We start from the raw sequence: 22,083 nt of genomic DNA on the forward strand, positions 1-22,083 counted from the left end.
CTACACTCCTGTCTTCCTGATTCCCTGCCCGGCGCCCCTAGCTGCCCACCTGTTTATCTCCCAAAGTTTTATCCTAGGCCCACTTTTCTTTTCATTTGATACTATCCCACTTGGTGATCTTATTAGCTCCCATGGGTTCAAATATTATTATCTATTTGTAGTTGATTCCCAGATCTACAAATCTAGCCATAGTCTCTATGCTAAGTGACAGTTGTGTCTCTCCAACTGTCCTGCATACATCTTGAACTGAATTAGATATCTCAAATTCGACATCCAAAACAGAATTCATTGTCTTTCCTCTTAAAGCCTCCCCTCTTCCAGAAGTCCCAATTCCTGTCCAGGGCATCGCCATCCCCATCCTCCCTGTCATGCAGACCCACAACCTTGATTCTTATTCTCATTCATCTCATACAGCCAAATCATTACTAAATCTGATTGTTTTCTACCTTTGCCTAGCTCCCCTTCTCTCTCTCTCTCACTTAGCCATAACCCTGGAACAGGTTTACATCACTTCTCACTTGGACTATTGAAATAGCTTTCTAATTGGTTTCCCAGCCTCAAGGCTCTCCCTTTCACATTGCCCTTATCTATACTCTGTGTGTACATGCAGATATTAAAAATAGGCACTTTCTTATTTACAGCTTGTCTTTTCTATTACAAAGTATACTCTTTGAAGGCAGGGGCCATATTTTATCTTTATATTAGGAAAGGAACGCTGTTTTGCACTTAGGAAAATTACTAGCACACAGTTAAGTACTTAATAATGCTTACTGAATGACTAACAGTTCAGTTGAGCAATTTAGAATTGTTCTGGGGATTACAAGTTCCAAAAATAAAGAAGTCCCATCCATGGTCTGTCCTCACTTTGACAGCATCACAGGAAAAGGGATCAGGAACATCTCTGGCTTTGGTGTCAATGCAGAAGTTTGGGGGTTGGATATAGAGCATCCTGGGAACCACTCAGGTATTAAAGGATTACAACATCAATGTCAGATTTCTTTTCAAATCATTTACTATTTTATGATACAGAAGTTGTCATGTTTTCCTCAGTTATATAGCATTGTGATGCACTAGAAATAGCGATTGTTGGTGCGGCTGAAGATATAATTTGATTCAAATACATTGCTATCAGTGATTAAAACAAGTGTGTTCAAGAGAAAGGTTAAAATTTTAGAAATTTAAAATGTTTATCTTTTAAATAAAATTTTCTTTCACCAATTGAACCATTTCACTGTGACACAACACAAAAAGAAAACTTTAAATATCAAGATAAAAACATAACATTCAGCTTGTCTGTATTTTTTTTTCAGTTCAATGCTAATGTGAATTTCAAGAGTTTACATTTAAATCTTCATAGTTCTCTTGTTGTACAATATAGATCAAAACTTAAAATGTAAGCTGACAGATATATGTTGCTGATATGTAGCAACAAATAAGGTGACCTTAAAATGGGGATCTGAACAGCCTGAACATTTTTGTTTCTGTATCAGTTTCTGGTGTTTACCTAGACTGGTTCTCTTGTTCTGAACCATGTAATTTATCCAAGTGACGGCAGGAGCTTTCTATTTGTCTTTCTTGTGTAAGTGAATAATTACCTGAACCACAGCAATGACTCCTGAAGATTAATTAAACCACTAATGATTTCAAAGAATTGTGGGAAACACTGAATAACTTTCAGGTTACTGAGAATGAATGATTGTTTACACATAACAAATTGGCTGGTTTTTCCTTTTTCAAACATTCCCGTGTTCACAATTCATTAAGGAGGCAAAACATCGTACGTCTATCTCAAACAGATCTAATTTTGAGGAAGACTTAAGAGCTGGAAAAGACTTAAGAGGAGATGTATCAATAGTCCTCACAGGTGAAGTTACTGGCACAGACAGTAATCTCCAGAGTCCCGCCTTAAGCCAAGGTCCTCTGACTTTATTATTCCACAAGAAAAGCCCTGGTTTTAGAGTCCAAAGCACTCTATCCAATCAAACACTTAACCAGTGACTATGGGCCTTATCTATAAATATGATGGGAAATCATAATACTTACTCTATATCACAGCTTTATTCTAAAGAAAGTGCTTTGTAAACCACAACACTACCTATAGAAATATGAGCTAGTAGTCCAGGTCTGTCTCTTTATTTACGCATGTGTTCAGTGAAGTATATCAAATCTTGGCTACCATAATCTGCATTAAGATTAGCTATTCACTTTTCCCTTATTTTTTAATTCAATTTTATTTTCAGTTCCATATTCTCTCCCTCCTTCTTCCCCCTACCCACCCACAGAGAAAGCAACAAAAGCAAAACCTTTTACCAATATGTGTATAGTCAAGCAAAACAAATTTCTGAATTAGACATGTCCAAAAAAAAAAAATATACGTTTCAACGTACACTAAGTACATCACCTCTCTATCTGGCAGTAGGTAATCTGTTTCCTCATGAGACCTCGAAAATGTGGTTAGATCCATTGTGTTGATCCTAAATCTTTCAAAGTTATCTCTACAGTATTGATATTGTATAAATTTATTCTCCTGCTTCTGCTCCACCTCACTTTGCATCAGTTCATACAAGTCTCCCCAGGTTTCTCTGAAACCACTCCTTCATCATTTCTTACAACACAACAGTATTCCATTACATCCATGTTCGACAACTCATTCAGCTATTTTCCAATTAAGGGGCACCCCTTTACTTTCCAATTCTTTGCTATCATGAAAAGAACTTCTATAAATATTTGTGTATATATGGGTCCTTTACCTCTTTAAACTCTTTGGAGCACAGATCCAGAAGTGGTATTACTAGGTCAAAGGGTATGCACTGTTTAACACCTTTCTGGGCATCAGTTATTTACTTTTATACAAAACCTCTAGAAATTGGATTTATTTTTTTTTCCTCTTTCTATATCTTCAAATGATTAAGATCTAAAGATGGTTTCTTGGTAAATCCTCAAGAAAAAGAAGGCCATTATCTTCAATATGTTGTTCCTTTCAGGTGAGAAATATATTCTGTTACCTTTCAGGGTATGGACAAAGACTTTTTTTTTTAAAGTAGGCATTTATGTAAAAAAATTTATTTTTCCTACTTTTAGCATACTCAATTCAATGTACTATGTTGATTAAGCATCCTATAGTATGTTCTGAGGAAATGCAAATTTCAGCAAAAGAAAAACAAGAATAAAATCATTTCTATTGATTATAACTCTTTACTGTAAGTTGTCCATAGTAGAGCTGGCCTCAAAGCCAGGAAGATGTGGGTTCAAATCCTGCCTCTGAAATACACACTGACTGTGTGACTCTGGGCAGGTCACTTAACCACTACTACTCCACTAGTAAGACTGTAAGTTTCAAAAAAAGTGTTAACTTGAATTAGAAGGAATTTGCTTAACACAGTTCCCTATACCCAAGAAATCATATATCTAATCCCTATCCCTATCCTATGTCTTCCCAAGTATTTAATACATTTTGATAAGTCCTTCCTTTGTAAATTATACTGTAATGAACATACCCACACATATAGGTTTTAATAAGGCCTTAAAAAGAATACTGAGGTATTACAGCAGCTCACATTCACTAATAGTACTTTCCTCACAACATCATCATCACTTTTTCTGGATGAAGACTCAGGTGTTAATTGACTTGACCTAGGTCACCCAGCTATTAAGAATCTAGGCTGGGATTCCAAACCAGAAGTTCTAGCTCTGATGCCAGCATTCTCCCCCCTACATGGCACTGCCAGGCTATCCAAGAAAAACTCCTTTCTCTGGAACTTGCCCTCTCTTGCAGACTCTCTGCTTCTATTCAATTTGCATTCCAGCACACCCCCTCTTGCCCTACCTACTTACTAACTCCTGTTTTTATACTTCTGGCCATCTTTGATGCATCTCTCTACTTTCATTTTCCTTCACTGACAAGAGTAATGCTATTTAATAGTTAAAAACAGGGAAGCATTTGAGGATTCTGAAACCCAATGATGACACTCAAGATAATGAGTCTAGCAACCACCTTAGAAATTAGGTTAATGCCACAGATGTAAAATTAATGAGATTTCAAATGAGTTTTAAATTATTTGGTATCAATTCAAAGTTTAGTACATACATATAACGCCCTGCTGGAATGGTGTAATAGGCCAATGGCACATGAGGAAAGAATAGGAAGGAATGCGTCATCATTTGCTATGCATCACCTTCACCTCTAACTTCCAGCATGGCCCCCACACCCAAAGCCATTTTCAAGGGGAGCCATGGCTGCCATTTGCATCTGGCAAAAGGAAAGGCTTGAAAGTCCAGGACCCAGGAATAGTACCCCACCTCACCCTCCATTCCTGCTTCCAACCTGCCCATGTAGGTAGCCACTGTCCAGAGCAGGAGTGGGGAACCTGGGGCCTCAAGGCCACATGTAGCCCTCTAGGTCCTCAAATGCAGCCCTTTGACTGAATCCAAACTTCACAGAACAAATCCCCTTAATAAAAGGATCTGTTCTCTAAAACTTAGACTCAGTCAAAAGACTGCCCCCAAGGACCTAGAAGGCTCCATGTGGCCTTAAGGCTGTAGGTTTCACACCTATGGTCCAGAGGAACAAACCTTGTGGAACTCTGACCTGGCAACTCCTCTTGAAGGTGCTATAGCTCCTGCCTCCTCAGAAGCCAGAGCTACTGAAAACCCAGATAAGAAAGGTCATGATGCCAGACTCCTTGGCACCAACAAATGGTTCAGCATCAGAAAAAGAAATGGTTTCATTAATGGAAATGACACTAAAGAAAGTGCATTATTACTGGCCTTGCTGTTGCACTCTAAGGACCATTGTGTCTTTTTTATCTACCCTGCAGTTGAAACCTATTTTATATATTCTTTCCCACTATTAGAATGTGAACTCATTGAGGACATGGAGTTCTTATTTTTTTTATTTGTATCCCCCCAGCACTTAGGACAATACTTTACACTTAGTATTTAATAAGAACTTTTTCACTCATTCACTCCTTCATAAAGTGCCTACTAAGTACTTGGTACTGCACTATCCACTAGGGTACAAAGAAAAAAATTCCTTGCCTTCAAAGAGCTTCCATTCTTCTGTTCAGATCTTTTCAGGCTAACATATAATCCAAGTCATACATGCCTTGTATAATTCACTGTAGTATTACCTGTAACTAAGAGGAGGTGAAGGATACTCCATTAAATTCACCCTAGTCAGGCTTTTCACAATCACTGAGGTATCACTCGAGAAGAGAAATTCAGTTTTAAATCCATCTAAGCCCTTCCCTACTAAAGACTTAACCAATTATCAAGCCTTTATGTTTTAAGATTTTTGTCTATCAATATCATCAATGTGGTCAGGTATTTAATGGACTACACCTCCTACACGCATCAAAATTGTGACAAGATCATTGCAGCAAGAGTTAAACATTCTGTAACCCAGGTATAAAAAGTGACTCAGTGATGGTATTAGAACGCATCCTTCTCCCCTGCCAACACATATACCTCGAAAAAGGAAAATGGTATTAGAAGATGTAAGAGGAAGGTCAGAAGAAACAAAGGACAGAGGGGCAGCTAGGTGGTGCAATGGATAGAGCACCGGCCCTGAATTCAGGAGGACCTGAGTTCAAATCAGGCCTCTGACACATAACACTTACTAGCTGTGTGACTCTGGGCAAGTCACTTAACCCCATCGCCTAGCCAAAAAAAATTTAAAAAAAAAAAGGAGAGAGTATGATTTAAGAAGAGTGATTAGTCTTTGTCATTGAAAACTGGTCCTGATGACATCTTTGGGTCAAGTGAAGGAGGCTGCCACCTCCCTTGCAGCACAGGCCTCTGCATTATCATTTATTTATTTTTAATAATTTCAACATGAACTTGAGAATTGGGATACCATTGTTATATGTCAGTGATTTAAAACTAAGCATAATGGGAAATGTCTTATTATAGTTCATTATCTGCGTGGTCTAAAAGACAATTCACAACTTTTCAAACACAATGTGCAAATCTAGTGTCTATTAATTTTTTTTCCACTTTAGGACACTGGTTTCCCACTGGAATATGATTCCTTCTCACCTTTGACTTTCTATGGCCTTTTTCCATCTCTTAATGCCCAGTTCAGGTGTCCACTCAACAAAGTGTTCCCTAACCTCTGTCAGCTGAAAGTGATGTCTCCTTCAAAATGTCCCACAGCAGTGGTATCAAATAGTAATGCGGACCTCTAAATTCTATGTACAAAAGGATCTCTGAGGGATACATAATGACTTAGAAAACAACACGTTAACATTATCTATGTTCTGTTGTATCTTCATTTATTTTGCTAAGTATTTCCAAATTACAATTTAATCTGGCTTGGGCTCCACTCAAGGTTGGGATTAGCTTTAGCTTGTGACCTACATTTCTCTTTCTTTCATATAACATATTACGTATTCTCCCCATTAGTACTGTAAAACTCATAAAAGCAGGAACTCTATCGTCTTCATTTTAGCATTCTCAATGCTTAACCAAGTACTCTGCACAAAGTAGAAGACAATTCATAAAGGTTCACTGAATTGAACTCATTTTGGATAACAAAATCTAATTGCCAAAGGATCATTTTGGGAGAAACAGCTTTGAGTCTGAAATAATGACCCTAACCTTGGTTCCATCTTCTATCCCACAGCCTTTGCCCCCTCTAATACCTTCTCTATATAACTAACTGCTCATTACAGCTACATAAGCTTATACTATATAATTCACATGCCCAAAATTCTACAATGTTTATTTATTGCACATCACATTAAATCCAAATTTCTCATCCTAGTATTCAAAGTATTGCATAATATGGTCCTCCTTAAGCTATGGAATTGTATTATCCACAATTATATAACCTTCTGCTTACAGGAAGATTGGTCTCTTCAAAGTTCTCGGATGATAGACTGTTCATTCCTGACTTACTGCCTTCATTAATAATAATTCGCACATCTATAGCACTTTAAATTTGCAAAGCACAGTCCTAAAAACAATACTCTGAGGTGTGTAGTAAAAGTATGGCTATTCTTCCCCATTTACAGATGAGTAAACTGAGACTCAGAGAGGGTGACTTACCCATGGTCATATAACTTGCCAGTCATGTTATTGTGAAGATTAAATGAGGAATGTTCGTAGAATGCTGGGTAAAAAGTTAAGCCCTATGTAAAAGTAAGACATCACTATGAAGGGAAGTATTAGAAACAAAATAGAAACCACCATCCTGTTCTGGTATAAAACCATGGTGATCCATGCCTAGAAGAGTGTGTACTTCTTATGGCCTCACCAAGCTACTAGAGAAGAGAAATTAAACTGTAAAAGGAACAGGGAACCCACAGTGGGATAAGGTTAAAAAAATTAGGAACTCTCAATCTGAGAAGAAATCTAAAAGAATGAAAATGAATGAAATGAATGAAAATCTACAAAATGACGAATGGTTGGCTTAATCTTTCTTAAAAAGATGACTTATTGGATTATTGTTCTACAAATTACATTAACAGAAAAATCAGAATTCTCTGGAGTATAACTTTGGAGGGTTGACTTCATTACATCCTTCCATAATATGTCTCGGTATTGCTGTCAGAGGCAAGAGAATGCACTGGATAGAGTAGGAGACAGTTATTTCTATAGGAACAATGTTATGATTTGTGGTTGAGGAAATCTGCTTTAAAAAAAAAAGAGAAAAATTGCAGTGGGATTTCACAATGTTATGTTATGGAACAGTGAAACTTGGTTATAATGGGGGATGGTGGGGTCACTTCTTCATCTAACCAGAAATCTAAGGAAGACAGTGTGGCATTATGGTAAGAGCAAAGAATTTAGAATTAGGTGGCTTAGTTTTGAATCACCTTTTTGCTACGTGCTTTTGAACTTGGACAAGTCCCACATTCTAAGCCTCAGATTCCACATTTATAAAATAAGGGGGAGGGGAGATTGATTAAGTGATCACTAAGGTCCCTTTAAATCTGTAATTCTATAATTCCATGTATTTTAAGGGATATCATGTAAAATGGGTATAGATCTCTTCTGCTTGACTCCAGAACGCAAAAATAGGAGTAATCACAGAATTTGAATTAGCTGAGCCCTTAGGAAAAGTCTAGTCCAAACAATACATGAAAAGAACCTACTTTATAACATACTCAAAAAGTGGTCCCGAAACAGTACAGTGGGACTATCAATTCTCTAATCCTTGTAGCTATAACCCTCAATGCAGCCCAAGATTGTGTTAGCTTTTTTGGCTAAAACATCAAACTACTCACTTAAAGAACCCCGAAATCTCTTTCTGAACAGGTGTTGTCTAAACATGCCTCCCTCATCCTGGGAATTTACTTGTGAATCTGATATTTGTACACAAGTGAAAAACTTTAATGGGTGGAAATTGCGGAGAAGATGATTTTGGCTTAATGAAAGAAAATTAGAATTATTCAAAAATTAAATGCGCTGAGGAGGTGGTAGGTCCACCCTCACTAGATCAATCAACCAATCAATCAACCAGCATTTAAGTACCCATTAGCTATGTGGCACTGGATTGAGTAATAGGAATAAAAGACAAAGAAGAAACAGTTTCAGCTCTCAAGAAGCCTTTTTCTATGGGAGGGGGAGGTGAACAAGAGCATAGTGTGTATACATACACATACACACACATATACACATACATATATATATTTATATATATATATATATATACACACACACATGTATACAAAATGGACATACTTCTTTAGGACGAATAAACCTCTTACTAGCTTCAAACTGAATGGTACTCATTTATGAAGTATTACTTAAGATCTCTGAAGATTTGTTGTGGGGTTTTTTTCTCTGATACTCACTGCATGACATATGTAGAAGCAGAGGGAAAGAGTAGGAGATGATTCTAATTCAATCTCCTCATTTTACAGAATAGGAAACTAAGGTCTCAAGGGAGGGATGGAGGGGAGGTACCTAATCTAGGGTCATACAGTCAGCAGCATCTGATTTTCAACCCCAATACTTTGACTACCAAGTGTGAGCAAGCAACTCAAAACCCATTTCTTTAATTTCACATGGTTGACTTTGGTCTAGCTCAGTTCTTAGGTGTTTTTCACTTCATCTCTGATCCTGTTGCCTAACCCACTTTCACCCTCTCTTAAATCTGCATGTGTCTTTGATCCTCACTCTGTCTCTCATGTCACTGTGATCTTTCAAGTCATTCTAAATGCTGCTTTCATCTTCTCTTCTGTCTTCTTTGCAGCTCCAATAATGTGGCTGTTGTAAAATTACATCATTCTTAGGAGACATGTTTTCACAGAAGCCATAAGGAATTGCACATCAAAAACAACATAAACCAGGCAAGAGAGTGTATCTGAGGGTTGTAAGCCACTCATGATCTCTCTTCACATCCCTATTCACATATTTACATTTGTTTCAGTTTCCCTCATACTGACCTAATTTATACTCCATCCTTAATATGATTCATATTAATGGAAAGATCAATTATACCTTGGACTAGCTAGTTTATATTGTTCTGAATATTTTAATCTTTCCCAGTATATTAAGCTCTATTTCTCTAAGTACATTTTTTGCCCTAATTCTGTACCTTGTGAAACACCCACAATGCTCTGGGATCATAATAAATAATTCAAATAAAATGAATAATCTTTTGCCTAAAAACATCTGTTTCCCTATTGTCTTTTTCTCACAGTTCCCTGTGTCCCCTTTCTTCCTCTTTCTAGCCTGACTGTTCTAAATTTCTGTAAAACTGCATTCAAATGAAAATTATATTCTAAAAGAATTTTAATACAAGTATGCCATCAACCAAAGATGAAATAGTAATAAGTGCTCATATTTCTATAGAGCCATTAGAGCATCTGTGAGGCAGGCAATACAAAGAGCATTATCACCATTTTATGGATCAGAAGACTCAGTCTCAGAGAGATAAAAATGACTTGCCCAAGAACACACAGGCAATAAGATATGAGAATGGATTTTGTGAAGAAGATAGATGAGCATGAATACTACAAGTTTGGGGGAATCTTTTCCCCAGATAGAGTTACCTCTAAGGCCAAGGAAAGAGAAATAGGGAGTTTGTACTTCTCACCTTAATTGTGACAAGAAGATGGGAAAGAATGATTTTACTTTGAAGAAGACCTCCACCATCTTTGAGAATTCTATGACAACACAGGGAATTCTGCTAAAGACTAATCACAGGGAAGAGCATTTCCCAAAAGAATAAACTTAACTTTTAGCAACTTGCATGACCTCAGACTTTGCAGACTTCCCCCACATCCATGCTGCCACAGAATGCCGCTGATTGAAGCTATGTATTCTAATTGAGCCTAAATAGCTACAAAAATACAATGTGCACCATAAGAATGTGAAGATGCTATCAGGAAGCAGTCAGTATTAGTGTACTAGTAAGTTTCCTTTTCTGTCTGGCTACTTACAGACCTAATGGTAAGCAAGATTTTCCCTCTTCTCTCAAAGAACCCAAGCCAAGAAACTCCCATATCAATTTAAATTTAAGTCCTCTGCCTTCAATTTGGGTTCTCTCTCAAAAGTAGGTACCATGCTTTGTAATAAGCAATTTATTTAAGACATGAGAACAAACAACTTTTCTTGGCTTTTACATAATGAATTGTTATGCAGTATGGACTGACAAGGGATTTTAATGATGATTAAAATGGCTATTAGGCTGGGTGGTCACATTAAACTCAGAAATTACTGAAAAGCAGTGTTCTTTAATTAAAAAAACAGAAGAGTCTCAGCAATCAACTGAATTTCAACGATTATCTATTAAGTGTCAAAAAAAAAAAAAAGGTGTACATAGTCTCTAAGCTCAAGGAACTTCTATTCACAGACCATGGTCCAAACATTTAGAGCTAAATGGGGCAGCTAGGTGGCGCCAAAGTGCACAGAGTGCCAGGCCTGCAGTCAGGAAGACTCATCTCCCTGAGTTCAAATCCGGCCTCAGACCCTTACTAGTTGTGGAATCCTGGGCAAGTCACTTCGCCCTCTTTGCCTCAGCTTCCTCACCTATAAAATGAGCTGGAGAAGGAAAGAGCAAACCAATCCACTGTCTTTGCCAAGAAAATTCCAAATGGAGTCACAAACAGTTGGACACAACTGAAACAACCAAACAACAACAACAAAGCTGGAGGCCACTGAGCCCAATCTCATCTAGATGCGGAAACACACTGAGAGAACTTAAGTGATCACACAGCCAGGGAGTATCTGAATGAGGATTTGAACTCAGGCCTTCCCGAGTCCACACCTAAAACTACATCCTCTAACCCACCTAGTAGTCTCTAATATAAAGATACAGTATTTACACAAATAAATAAATATAAAGAGAGGCAGCTTTTCTTCCTAGACACTCATCACAGAATCAGGATTCTGCTGCTTCAGATACTGCCTCTGACACAGACTTGTGATGTGACCTTGGACAAGTGACTTCGTTTTTCAGCACCCCTGGCACCTTTTCAAGACTCTATTGGTGAAGGTAGATTCCTCTCACAGGAACTTCCTACACCAACGAAATCATTGTCCTAAACAAACAAAGAACAAATTTAATTTGAGGAAGGAGAGAATATTAACATATAGAGAGATCAGGGAAAAGCTTCCTCAGGAGAACATGCCTTGAGCAAGCAGAAGTTACTAAGAGGAAGGGGTGACCAGAAAAGGGGTCAGTGTGTCCTACGTTCTGAGTCCATGATGTTTGATCTGTTTGAATCAGACACGGGATTTCATTAGTAGAGAGAATTCCCCTTGAGAAAAACAACCACCACTAATGTAGGTCAATCCCTTCTCTGCACCTCAGTCTTAGAGAATTACCTAGGGACATAGAGAGATCAAGAGGTTAAGGGACTTTCCAAGGATCATACAGACAGTTTGTGGCAGTAGAAGCACTTGAACCCAGGCCTTTCTGACTCTGAGGCAGGCTCTTTATTCACTAAGCCATTGCTGACTCTGCGTTTGTGTTTTTAGGTTTAAAAAAATTATTTATTTGCTTGTTTTAATATATGGCATAGTGGTAAGAGGGCAGTTAGGTGGCACAGCGGATAGAGAACCCGGTCTGGAGTCAGGAAAACTCATCTGCTTGAGTTCAAATCTGGCCTCAGACACTTACTAGCTCTGTGACCCTGGGCAAGTCAATCCTGTTTGCCTCAGTTTTCTCATCTGTAAAATGAGCTGGAGAAAGAAATGGCAAATCACTTCAATAACTTTGCCAAGAAAACCCCAAAGGGGGTCACAGAGAGTTGGACACGACTGAAAAATGACTAAACAAAAGGGTAGAAGTATTTCATATTTCTAATTGTTATCAAGGATACAATCTGTTCAACCAATGTATATTTCCTGATAGATGTGATACAGGTAGAATGATCACAGAAATATAGGACTAATACCCCAACTCCAAAGCACAGAACAGTACATGCACAGTGCTTATCACCATTGAAATATCAGGTCCTCTTGAATAGATCACTCATCCTCCCTGAGCACTGTGTTTGGTAAAAAGCAACATAAAAACAAATGTTCAATAAACAACTGAAGCTAAAGTATATGGCATTTTCAGTTAGTTTTAAAAGAAGGCTGTCAATAATGATAGAAAACCACTAGCAACCATTACCATTCTAAATGACTTTTTACCATTGACTATTCATTATGTTTCCACTGCTCCCCTACATTTCCACTCTTTTTCATATAATATTAGTATGATGGCCCTATGATATGCTATTCAATGACACTGTTGTAACTTGACTATGATTCACTGTGACAAGGTTCCAAGAAGAAATAGAACCAAATGCAATGAAATGATGCATCACTTCAATTATCCAAACACAACATAAACCTCTTTGAGCCCTGCTTACAGGAAGCACTTTGGTTCATCAAGGAACATTAGTAATACAAAAGCATTGATTAATCCAAGTTCCCATACACCATTACTAATGGCCTCTTCTTTATGAGACAACGAAGAGCACCCATTTATTAATAAGTGCCAGAAGCCATTCCATGGTTGTTATGCCTAAGGAATAAGTCACCACTTGCAAATAACCTGTGTCAGTAAAACCCACATACTAGAGCTCATTACCATCATTACATATTTATGTTACAGCCCACAGGCAGAAGCTTTTGGAGAAGCCACCTATCTGAGAATAGGCCAATCACTGCACAACAAATGGGGGAAAATATAATGAACCACTCAAAACCAACTGAAAAATCAACATAATCTGAAAGAAGTCCATCTGCAATGAAAAGAGCATGTTGCCTACACTTGGGGAAAATATGAGATGTAAAAAAATGACATCTGTTAGGTTTAAGATACTCAGACTTTGATAAATTAAAAAAGAGAAAAACTTTAATATTAGTTAGAACTCCAGCCTCTCTAGAATTCTAATAATTTTGAATTTTGCCTGTCAGGACCCTGAATCCCTATGGTTATGAATATTCCAAAATATCCCTTTATATTTGGACCAGATTTATTGACCATTTACAGAAAAGGCATGTCTATTTGGAAACAGGGCAGCTTCTGAATTGTGGCTGAAACTTATTTGGGGGCAGGTGGTTACAGATGAGACCCAAGAACGTAATTTTATCCCCATAGGGAACTCTTTCCCCCGCTTCCATTAATGTAGCTTGGTCATCCTTATAATTTATAGCCTTAGAGAACTGCCTGTGGAACTGAGAGATTAAATGAATATGATTTATGATCCTATGAACCTGTTACTTGGCCATAACCACATAGCTAGTGTGTATATAAGGAGGACTTGAACACAGGTCTTCCTAGCAACATATGAAATGAGTAGAAGGGGAAACAGCGGTATACATAGGGCAAGTGATTTTTCTCAGATCAGTTATGGAAAACAGGACAAAATGCTAACTACTCACATGCCCACCTCATATTTTCTTAAATAAACGGCCATTCAGGCATCATGGAGCTCTGAATGTGAGGGCATCTTCATACAGCTCTTCTACAGGTTGCTAGAAGCATGAGTAACATCCCTTTAGAGCAGAGGTTCTAATCTGGGATTAATGAACTTTCAAAAAAAAAAATCTTTTTGGTAATTGTATTTCAACATAATTAGTTTCCTTTGAAAAACCATATATTTTATTTTATGTATTTTAAAAAAAACTCTGAGAAAGGGTCCATAGCTGTCACCATACTGCCAAAGGGGTCCATAACACCAAAAAAGTTAAGAACCCCTGTCTTACAGTATTTAGACCTCTCTCTAGGCTACACTGAGCAAACCTGAGTACCTGAGGTGCTCGAAATAAGGCTCTACCTCACCATGGGCACATATCCTGACTGTCCTTATTTGTTTATACCTAGGAAGATACTTAAAATGAGGGCATGCATCAGTCTTTTTTCTACTATTAATGTTCACATCTTCAGCCGTCCTGTCATGTGTACCGTCTATGGACACATCTATCCTTAATGGATCCTGAGTGATGGAAGAAGAACCAATCGGACATGACAAGAGACTGCATATAGGGAGTGAAGGACAGCGAAGAGTCAGACATGAGCTCAAGGCTTCCATGCCTGAAAATAATCATCCTTCCCCTGACTCTACCTTAGTAGTAACTCTATATCTAGAACTCAGTCAACTACTCGTTGAATTTGAACATTAATTCTGCCTTTATTCTCCTGTCTATCTACATATTTTTGGTTTCTGTCTCCTACTCAGTCCCTATCCTATCCTCCACATGAACAAGCTTATTTTTATTAAGTTATCTCCTCCAGGGGAACGAGAGATGAGATCCAAAATAAAATCCAAGTGAGTGCAAACCAAAGGCCAGCCTGAGTTGGGAACCAGGGTTTCTCAGAAATGCCAAAAAGTGAAAGGGTTGAAACAGAACTGGGAAAGTTGGGACTGACCATCAGTCAGTGACTGTTGATTTATTAGGTGCCTACAAGGTGCCAAGCACTATTCTAAATTGCTGAGGATTAAAAGAAAGTGAAAAGACAGGCCCTGTCCTGAGGGAGTTTACAATCTACTGGGGGAGAACAAATACAAAAGAAGCAGAAATTGGTTGGGGGCTGGGGAAGGGAGGGTTCGAAATGGGGCCAGGATAGAGAACCCTAAGGGTGTACACCCTGAAGGGAAATGAAGCCCTGTCTGATCTGGGCTCCTCCTTAAAAGGAATTTATGGGAGGAGAGGTCTCCATCCTCCAATCAGAGGGAGGGAGGCCCCAAGGACAAAAGGAACTGAAGAGATGTTGAGTTCCAGGGCTGATAGGATCTTTCAGGATGAAGACATTTAAGGATAAAGAAGGGAATTAGAACTACCCAGATAGACTCAGCACCTCCCCAAAGGTTCAGACTTTTACAAAAACCATCGACATATAGTCTTTTCAGAGGCCAACTCTGATGTGTCAAGTGAGGTCAGAGACCAGATCCATCATTCTCCTCCTCTGAGCCTTGCAGATGAAACCACGGGCTAAAACAGCATAACCTCATAGACACTGATCCTGGCTTGCCTGACTGGTTTCTGCCCCATTTGTACAAAGACCACAGCTTTGCTCTCTGGATTCACACGTGCTCAATGTCCCCCAAATTGTGACATCTTGCCCATATACCACAGTAGCTACTGTTTACTACCATTCTGGCCTCTGGTGACCACAGATATCCAATATTGCCACCCACAACCTTAATGCAGATAAGAACAGAGGGACTGCACATGAGTCCAATAGCTGCTATCAAAATTGAGTTGGATTTTTTAAACCATATTTCCAAAGTTTGCTTGACTGTCATTCTGCTGAAAATGCACCCTCCTTCCTCAAATTTTCCTGGAACACTTTTTGAAAAGACCATCTCTCTTTTGCACGCTGCATCTGTACTATCCTCATACTGTATTTATTTTCCTTCCATGTTCAGGCCAAACTCTTCCTCATTCATCTAGTCTTTTCAATTTTTCTCCTCTCCCTCCACCCCTACCCCCTGTGGTTGGTGCATTATCTTCTATCTCAAATTACCTCTTAGTATACCTTTATCTCCTCAACATATAGCCCCCAGTCTAGGGACTTCATAACCTTTTGTTGCATAATGGAACCCTCTGATAATCTGGTGAAGCCTATGGGTCCCCTTCCCAGAATAATGTTTTATATGCATAAAATTAAATACGTAAGATTAGAAGTGAAATCAATTATATCATCATTAAAATACACATACAAGTTATTTAACTCCAGGATAAGAACCCTTGCCCTAAGACAAGAATGTTTCCTTTGTCACTGTATATGTCCCGAATCAAGCATAGTGTTGTGCATATGGTAGATTATGGCAGGTGCTTAATAAATATGTTGGACTGAGGTCATAAAGTCCTAAACCAGAATGGTAGCTATGAAAGGATAAAAAGCAATAAATTAGAGAGATTTTTGTCTTTGCTTCTCTAACATATTTTCTTGCCCAAGATAGATACAAAATTAATGCTTACTGTACTCAATGGAAGTTATGGAAGTAGAACCACCCAGGGAATGGTGAATGGCTGATTGCAGGAAGTGAGGGAAGAACGAGGGATAAACAGGAGGCTTCTTGGCTTGATAATAATAATCATGATTTCCCTGTGTCTACTGAGGTACTTTACAATCCACAAAATTCTTTATCTATAGCTTACTGTTTGATGTGTATAACTACCCAGTGAGGTAAAAAATGTATTACTATCCCCCTTTGCCAGATTAAAAAAAATTAAGGTTCAGAGAGGTTAATTGATTTGTCCAAGGTCCTGAAGAACTCAAATTCTTTGTCTCCTAATCTTGTATCCTTTCATCTATGCTAAATCGCTGGCCATTGGGAGTCTGGAGTTAGCTAATACATTACAAGAAGTGCCAACAATGGCTCCGTGGGTGGCAATCTAATTACAAAACCAATATATCACCACAATAAAATATTAGAGGGCAAAAAGTATTTATTGGAGGAGGCACCAACTTTAATATAAAATATGAGAGTGAAGTATTATCTGTCCATTTGTAGATATTTAAAGATGCCAGTTCTCCTAACTACAAAAGCAGGTATATTTGGGAAAGAACACACTTTTTTTTTTCTGTGTGATCTATGTTCTGCTAAAATTCTGAAAGAAAAAAGTATAAACAAAAAATGAAATTCTAAACTACTCTGAAATAGTTTAGAAAGTTTTAGGAAAATGTTTATTAAAAAACAGTTAATTATCTAGATTTATAGGATATATATAGACTTTGAAAAAATCGTTTCATCGATATAAAACAAATTTTAGTTTAGCAGCTATGTTACAAATAAAAAAAATGTGTGTATATATATGAGTGCATACAAATTACAAGGTATAATAAAAAACAGGTATTTTAACAATAATTTCACTCAGTGTGAATATTATTTGTACATAATCATTAAAAGACATGAGTAGTACTCCTCTAAATAATCCTACCTGGCTCAAACTTAGTTGAAATAATACCTGTTTCCACTTTGGTCTTTTTCCTATTTTTAAATTTTTGTACTGTGATCCCTATTAAAACTTTTTAAAACACCATTTTAAAAATCTTCATCTAAACTGAAAAGAAATCAGCCATAATTGTTTGGCACCATTATAACCAGTAATTGGAAGGTCAAGTCTTAGCGAACGGAGCAACTAGTTAACACTATTTCACTATGTCCTCAATTTTCAAAAGACGTTCTTGATTTTTTCCAATGAGAAATTTTGACAAGTTCAAAGACACATGAATTTGTCTCCTTTTTTTGACAGCCAATTAAACTAAGACTCACCAAGGTCTGTGACCTCTTCAAGGCACAGCATAACCCCTAATTTCTGTGGGTATTAGCTGTTTTGCATTGGGACTAACACCTCCAAGCAATTTTCCTGTAGGTTTTAAAAAACAGAAACTTTCATATATATATCTATATATATATATCTATATAGATAGATAGATAGATAGATATAGATATATATATATTTTTTTAGGCAGTTGGGGTTAAGTGACTTGCCCAGGGTCACACAGCTAGTAAGTGTGTCAAGTGTTTGGTCTGAGGCCAGATTTGAACTCAGGTCCTCCTGACTCCAGGGCCGGTGCTCTACCCACTGCGCCACCCAGCTGCCCCAAAAAACAGAAACTTCTAAAGTTATTAACCCAACCTAAAATTCAGAACTATCTTTAGTCTAAGTTGCCAATATGCCATGCTAATGTCTTCTGGCCATAATGTTATTTCTTTTTAGAAATGCCATAAATACAGCCTGTTAATGCATTAAATATGAAAAGACTAACTGAAGGAACTCAATTTATTAATGATTCAATAGACCTTATGCTGAAAAGCATCTATTTGGGATTCATCTATTATTTATTTCACAGCTTAGCTGCCATTCCCACAGCAAATATTTATCAAATATTACTGTGTTTTAAGTCATCGCCATACGTTTACTTGTAGAAGTACATATTTTCCCAAATAAAGGCTAAATTTCCTAAGAATATCCATCAGTCAACATTAATTTAACATGTATTTTCTGAGATGGTGGCAGGAAGGGGCTTTCAGACACAAAGGATCCATTGTGCAACCAAACAAAAGAATGATTATTAAACAGAATAACTGACTATAAATTGAACAAGACACACTGATGGAAGGACATCGTAAATATTTATAAGTGTGGTAATTAATAAACAAAACAAGGAACGACAGAAGGAAGCCAGCACTTTGGAGATACTATCCAGTCTAAAAAAAGTAATAATTCACTCACCACTGGGTAATGTAAGAGGTAGGTCACATTGAGCATGATTTATAGATACATTATGTAGCAATAGCTACTTTCCCCATTCCTCTGTGGGAACGTTATCAATGGTAATAACAATATTTCTGATTATCTGGGTGCTTAAAAATGTGCACAGAGACAATTACACACCTATGAAGACGGAAAAAAAAGAATCCTCAAAAAGACCACTCTTGTCTTCACATGGATATCTCTCATAAACAAATACATAAACAGCTGTTAATAGCCATAGCTATGAAATGGTGAATTACTTTAATGAGTAAAATTACCGTTTTAGAAGAACCAACTAAATACCTGAGGAGGTGTGTATGCACGTGTGTGTGTGTATGTGTGTGTGTGTCTGTTTGTGTGTCTGTGTGTATGTGTTTAAATAACTTTGGAAAGGAGATTAATGAGGTTACAAGTCTAGGCAGCATGGAAGAAACAAGATCCATCTCCTTTCGACTCAGAGTTCACAGACTAACAGAAGTGAAGGCCACCTAAGTAAACCTATACTTGAACAAGAATCACTATGACAATGGTAACAAAATGGTCACCAATAACTGGCTTTTGCTTGAAGATTTCTAGTGAGAAGGACCTTTTCCTTTTCCGCGAAGAAAGTATGTTCAAATTTTGGAAAGGAGTAAGTTTTAGGAAGTTTTTCATAACACTATGTGATCTTATTAATGAGTCTACTCCTGCTAGTGATACACATTACAAACAATTTATGATCTCCTATTATGTTTATTGATTATTTCTGGTCTCTTATAAATACGCTGTAAATAAGTTTCATAGACTCTCCATCAGTTATCCCTCCCTCTTCCTTCACGACCAGCCTATGTTTTTTCCTGGTCAAAAATCCTCTCTATTGACAACTTTTACACTGTTTCTCTCCTGTAATTTTGTTCATTAATAAGGTGTTGTAGGGTACTTAGGCCTACCATGCTTCTTTGCCCTTTGAATGATTCTCAGCTTTGATTCTTCAAAGACTGATATTCCATGCCTGGTAGATAAAGAGTTATAAATCTGATTTTTTCCAACTTCCACCCATTGACCTTAGTTCCAACCCCTGAAGATGAGCAGAACAAGCCTAATCCCTTAAATATATGACATCTAAATATCCACAGTTCTTTCAGAGTCCTCCCCCTATGTAATGGTCTCCTGTTCTCCCACTAGGTTTCAGCCTTATCTGAAGGTCCTCTCTTCTGCCAAAAGGTCACAGAAAGAATATAGAATACGTCTCACTGACCTCCCTGGGACACTATCAATTTGAATGTGAACAAGGACAGAATTAGCTTTTCTTGGCTGACACATCACCTTGTTAATGTGTAGTGAGTTTGCAATCTACCATGACTTTCATATCTTTGTCTCATGCATTTAGGATGGTATTTTAATTAGAGTTCAAAATGTATATTTCACGACTTGACTGGAAAATTTTTTAAACATTCTTTTACTGTCATCCTAAAACAATCTGACATACATTTAGGCAGGAAAGTAATTTTTCGATAAGAATACAACAATTGAATTCAACACAAAAGTTTAAGTCAATTTATAGAAAATCATTTATAACCAACTTTGAGGAACAGGTTGAATATGTAAAATGTTACTTACCTGTATGTTAAACAAAAAAAAAATTCTAATAGCTTAAAAAAATGTTCAAGAAAATCCCATTCAAAATTGAGTGAAATAAATGGTGCAGGAGCAAAACACAAAACAAGAAATAACAAAAAGTTCAAAGGAGTCATAATAATGTTAAAATTTTAAGTAAAATCAAAGTACCAAACGAATCAGTCTCTCTTTCACGCCTTGACTATAAGTTTAAGATTCTTCCTAGAATTTTCCTGAGCACCAGAATCTAAAGCCAAATAAGACACCATTAGTATAACATCTACTACCTACTACTTTGTCAGACTGGAGTAATTCACATTAACTAGGTTCTTAGGCTAGAGTTTCTCCATTTGTAAAATAAGGAATTTTTACTAAAGCATCTTTAAGATTCCTTCTACCTTGACAGCCCAACACACTGCTACCTCCAGTTGAAAGCATGACAAAGAAGCAGAAGAACTTAGTTGGAAATCACATCACAGAACTGGGTTTAAATCTTGGTCATGCCACTTAACTAACTCTACTTATTGGGGCTTCATTTTCTTCATCTGCAAAATGAAAGGGCTGGACTGGATGACCTAAAAAGAACACTTCAAGCTTTAAGTTTCCACTGCTCCTAGGATGTATGTCGAATATATTTATTAATAGTATCTTATTAAATTATTCTCTATAAGACATACCTGAAATGCCTGTTGTCACTTGCATATAACAACTTTTATGAAACAATACAACTAAAGGTCATTTCTTTTGACTGACCATGTGTATATCAAGCCTAAATCAAAACTTCTTTCAGTATGGCATCTATTAAAATTATGTTGCTTTCATTTCTTTATTATTATAAAAATGAACTGTGCCTGGGTGAAAAATGATTTCTAAATTGAAGTCATGTGATTTCAATGATTTAATGACTTACACAGAAGCTGTACATGCTGAGCATAAAAAAAAAATTAAGGGCTTTTGATTCACTGATTTTTAAAATATATATCATCTTGAGGAAGGTTCAGAGATGTGATTATTAATCAAAATGTTACCTTAAAACCTAATCTCTTCTTTCAGCTATAGCACTGGGATTGCATTTCTATTCTGCACAATGTGATTGAGATAAGAGAAAAAGGAAAAATTGTGTTGCTGTTGTCAAGGACTGCAATGGTACAGCTGCTTTTGGAGGAGAAAAAAAAAAAAAACAATGATGCTATCAGCATGCGAGAAACTCTGGTGATGGCCTAAATGGAAAATGTATTAGCATCTCTCTAGAGCTCGTGAGTCACTTCTAGCCTGCCTAGCCTACCCCCTCCTAAATAAATGAGAGTGCAGGGACTAATCACATTCAGCAAAGCTTGTGTTGGTAAATGAGGTCAGTCTCATTTCGCTTGATTTCTCAATAAATCAGGCACATTTTATCCTTGGTGTTCTATAGAGGGAAAAGCGTGCAGCATCTATTATTACTATCTCCACTATAGACAAGGCTGCATTCTATATATTAGGTGTTACATTTGCAGAAGCAGGTTGCTGGTAAATGCGATGACATCCTGGAAATGGAAGCAGTTGGAGGATAGAGCGGAGAATTAATAATGCGAAAACATTACCTTTATTCTTTGGTCTTCTACATCTACAACAGAGGCAACACGAATTAAACTGGGATTACGTTTATCCACTGCTTCAAGTCTCATATTCACCAGGAATCCATGAGGCTTTCGCTGCAAAGAACATGAGAAAGACGAGTCATAACCAACAGGGCAATCCAAAGTCAAAAAGGTAGCAGAAAAACGAAGTCAATATGCTCTTTAAATTAATATTTGGATCGTTTTAGAAACGGAAGAAATTAGAGACACA

General features: G+C 37.3%; 1 protein-coding gene across 4 annotated transcripts in view; it reads right to left on the reverse strand.

Moving 5' to 3' along the window:
* LOC114031838 (lethal(3)malignant brain tumor-like protein 4) overlaps positions 1-22,083 on the reverse strand; it is a 504,773-nt gene that overhangs the window by 266,025 nt on the left and 216,665 nt on the right. For all 4 annotated transcript variants that reach the window (XM_027846992.1, XM_027846995.1, XM_027846994.1 and 1 more), the window contains one exon: positions 21,837-21,947. In XM_027846992.1, the coding sequence (XP_027702793.1) occupies positions 21,837-21,947 (111 nt within the window). The remainder of the gene's footprint in view (positions 1-21,836; positions 21,948-22,083) is intronic.

This window comes from Vombatus ursinus, unplaced genomic scaffold (genome assembly GCF_900497805.2).
Source record: "Vombatus ursinus unplaced genomic scaffold, bare-nosed wombat genome assembly UNPS02015255.1, whole genome shotgun sequence".
NCBI lineage: Eukaryota > Metazoa > Chordata > Mammalia > Diprotodontia > Vombatidae > Vombatus > Vombatus ursinus.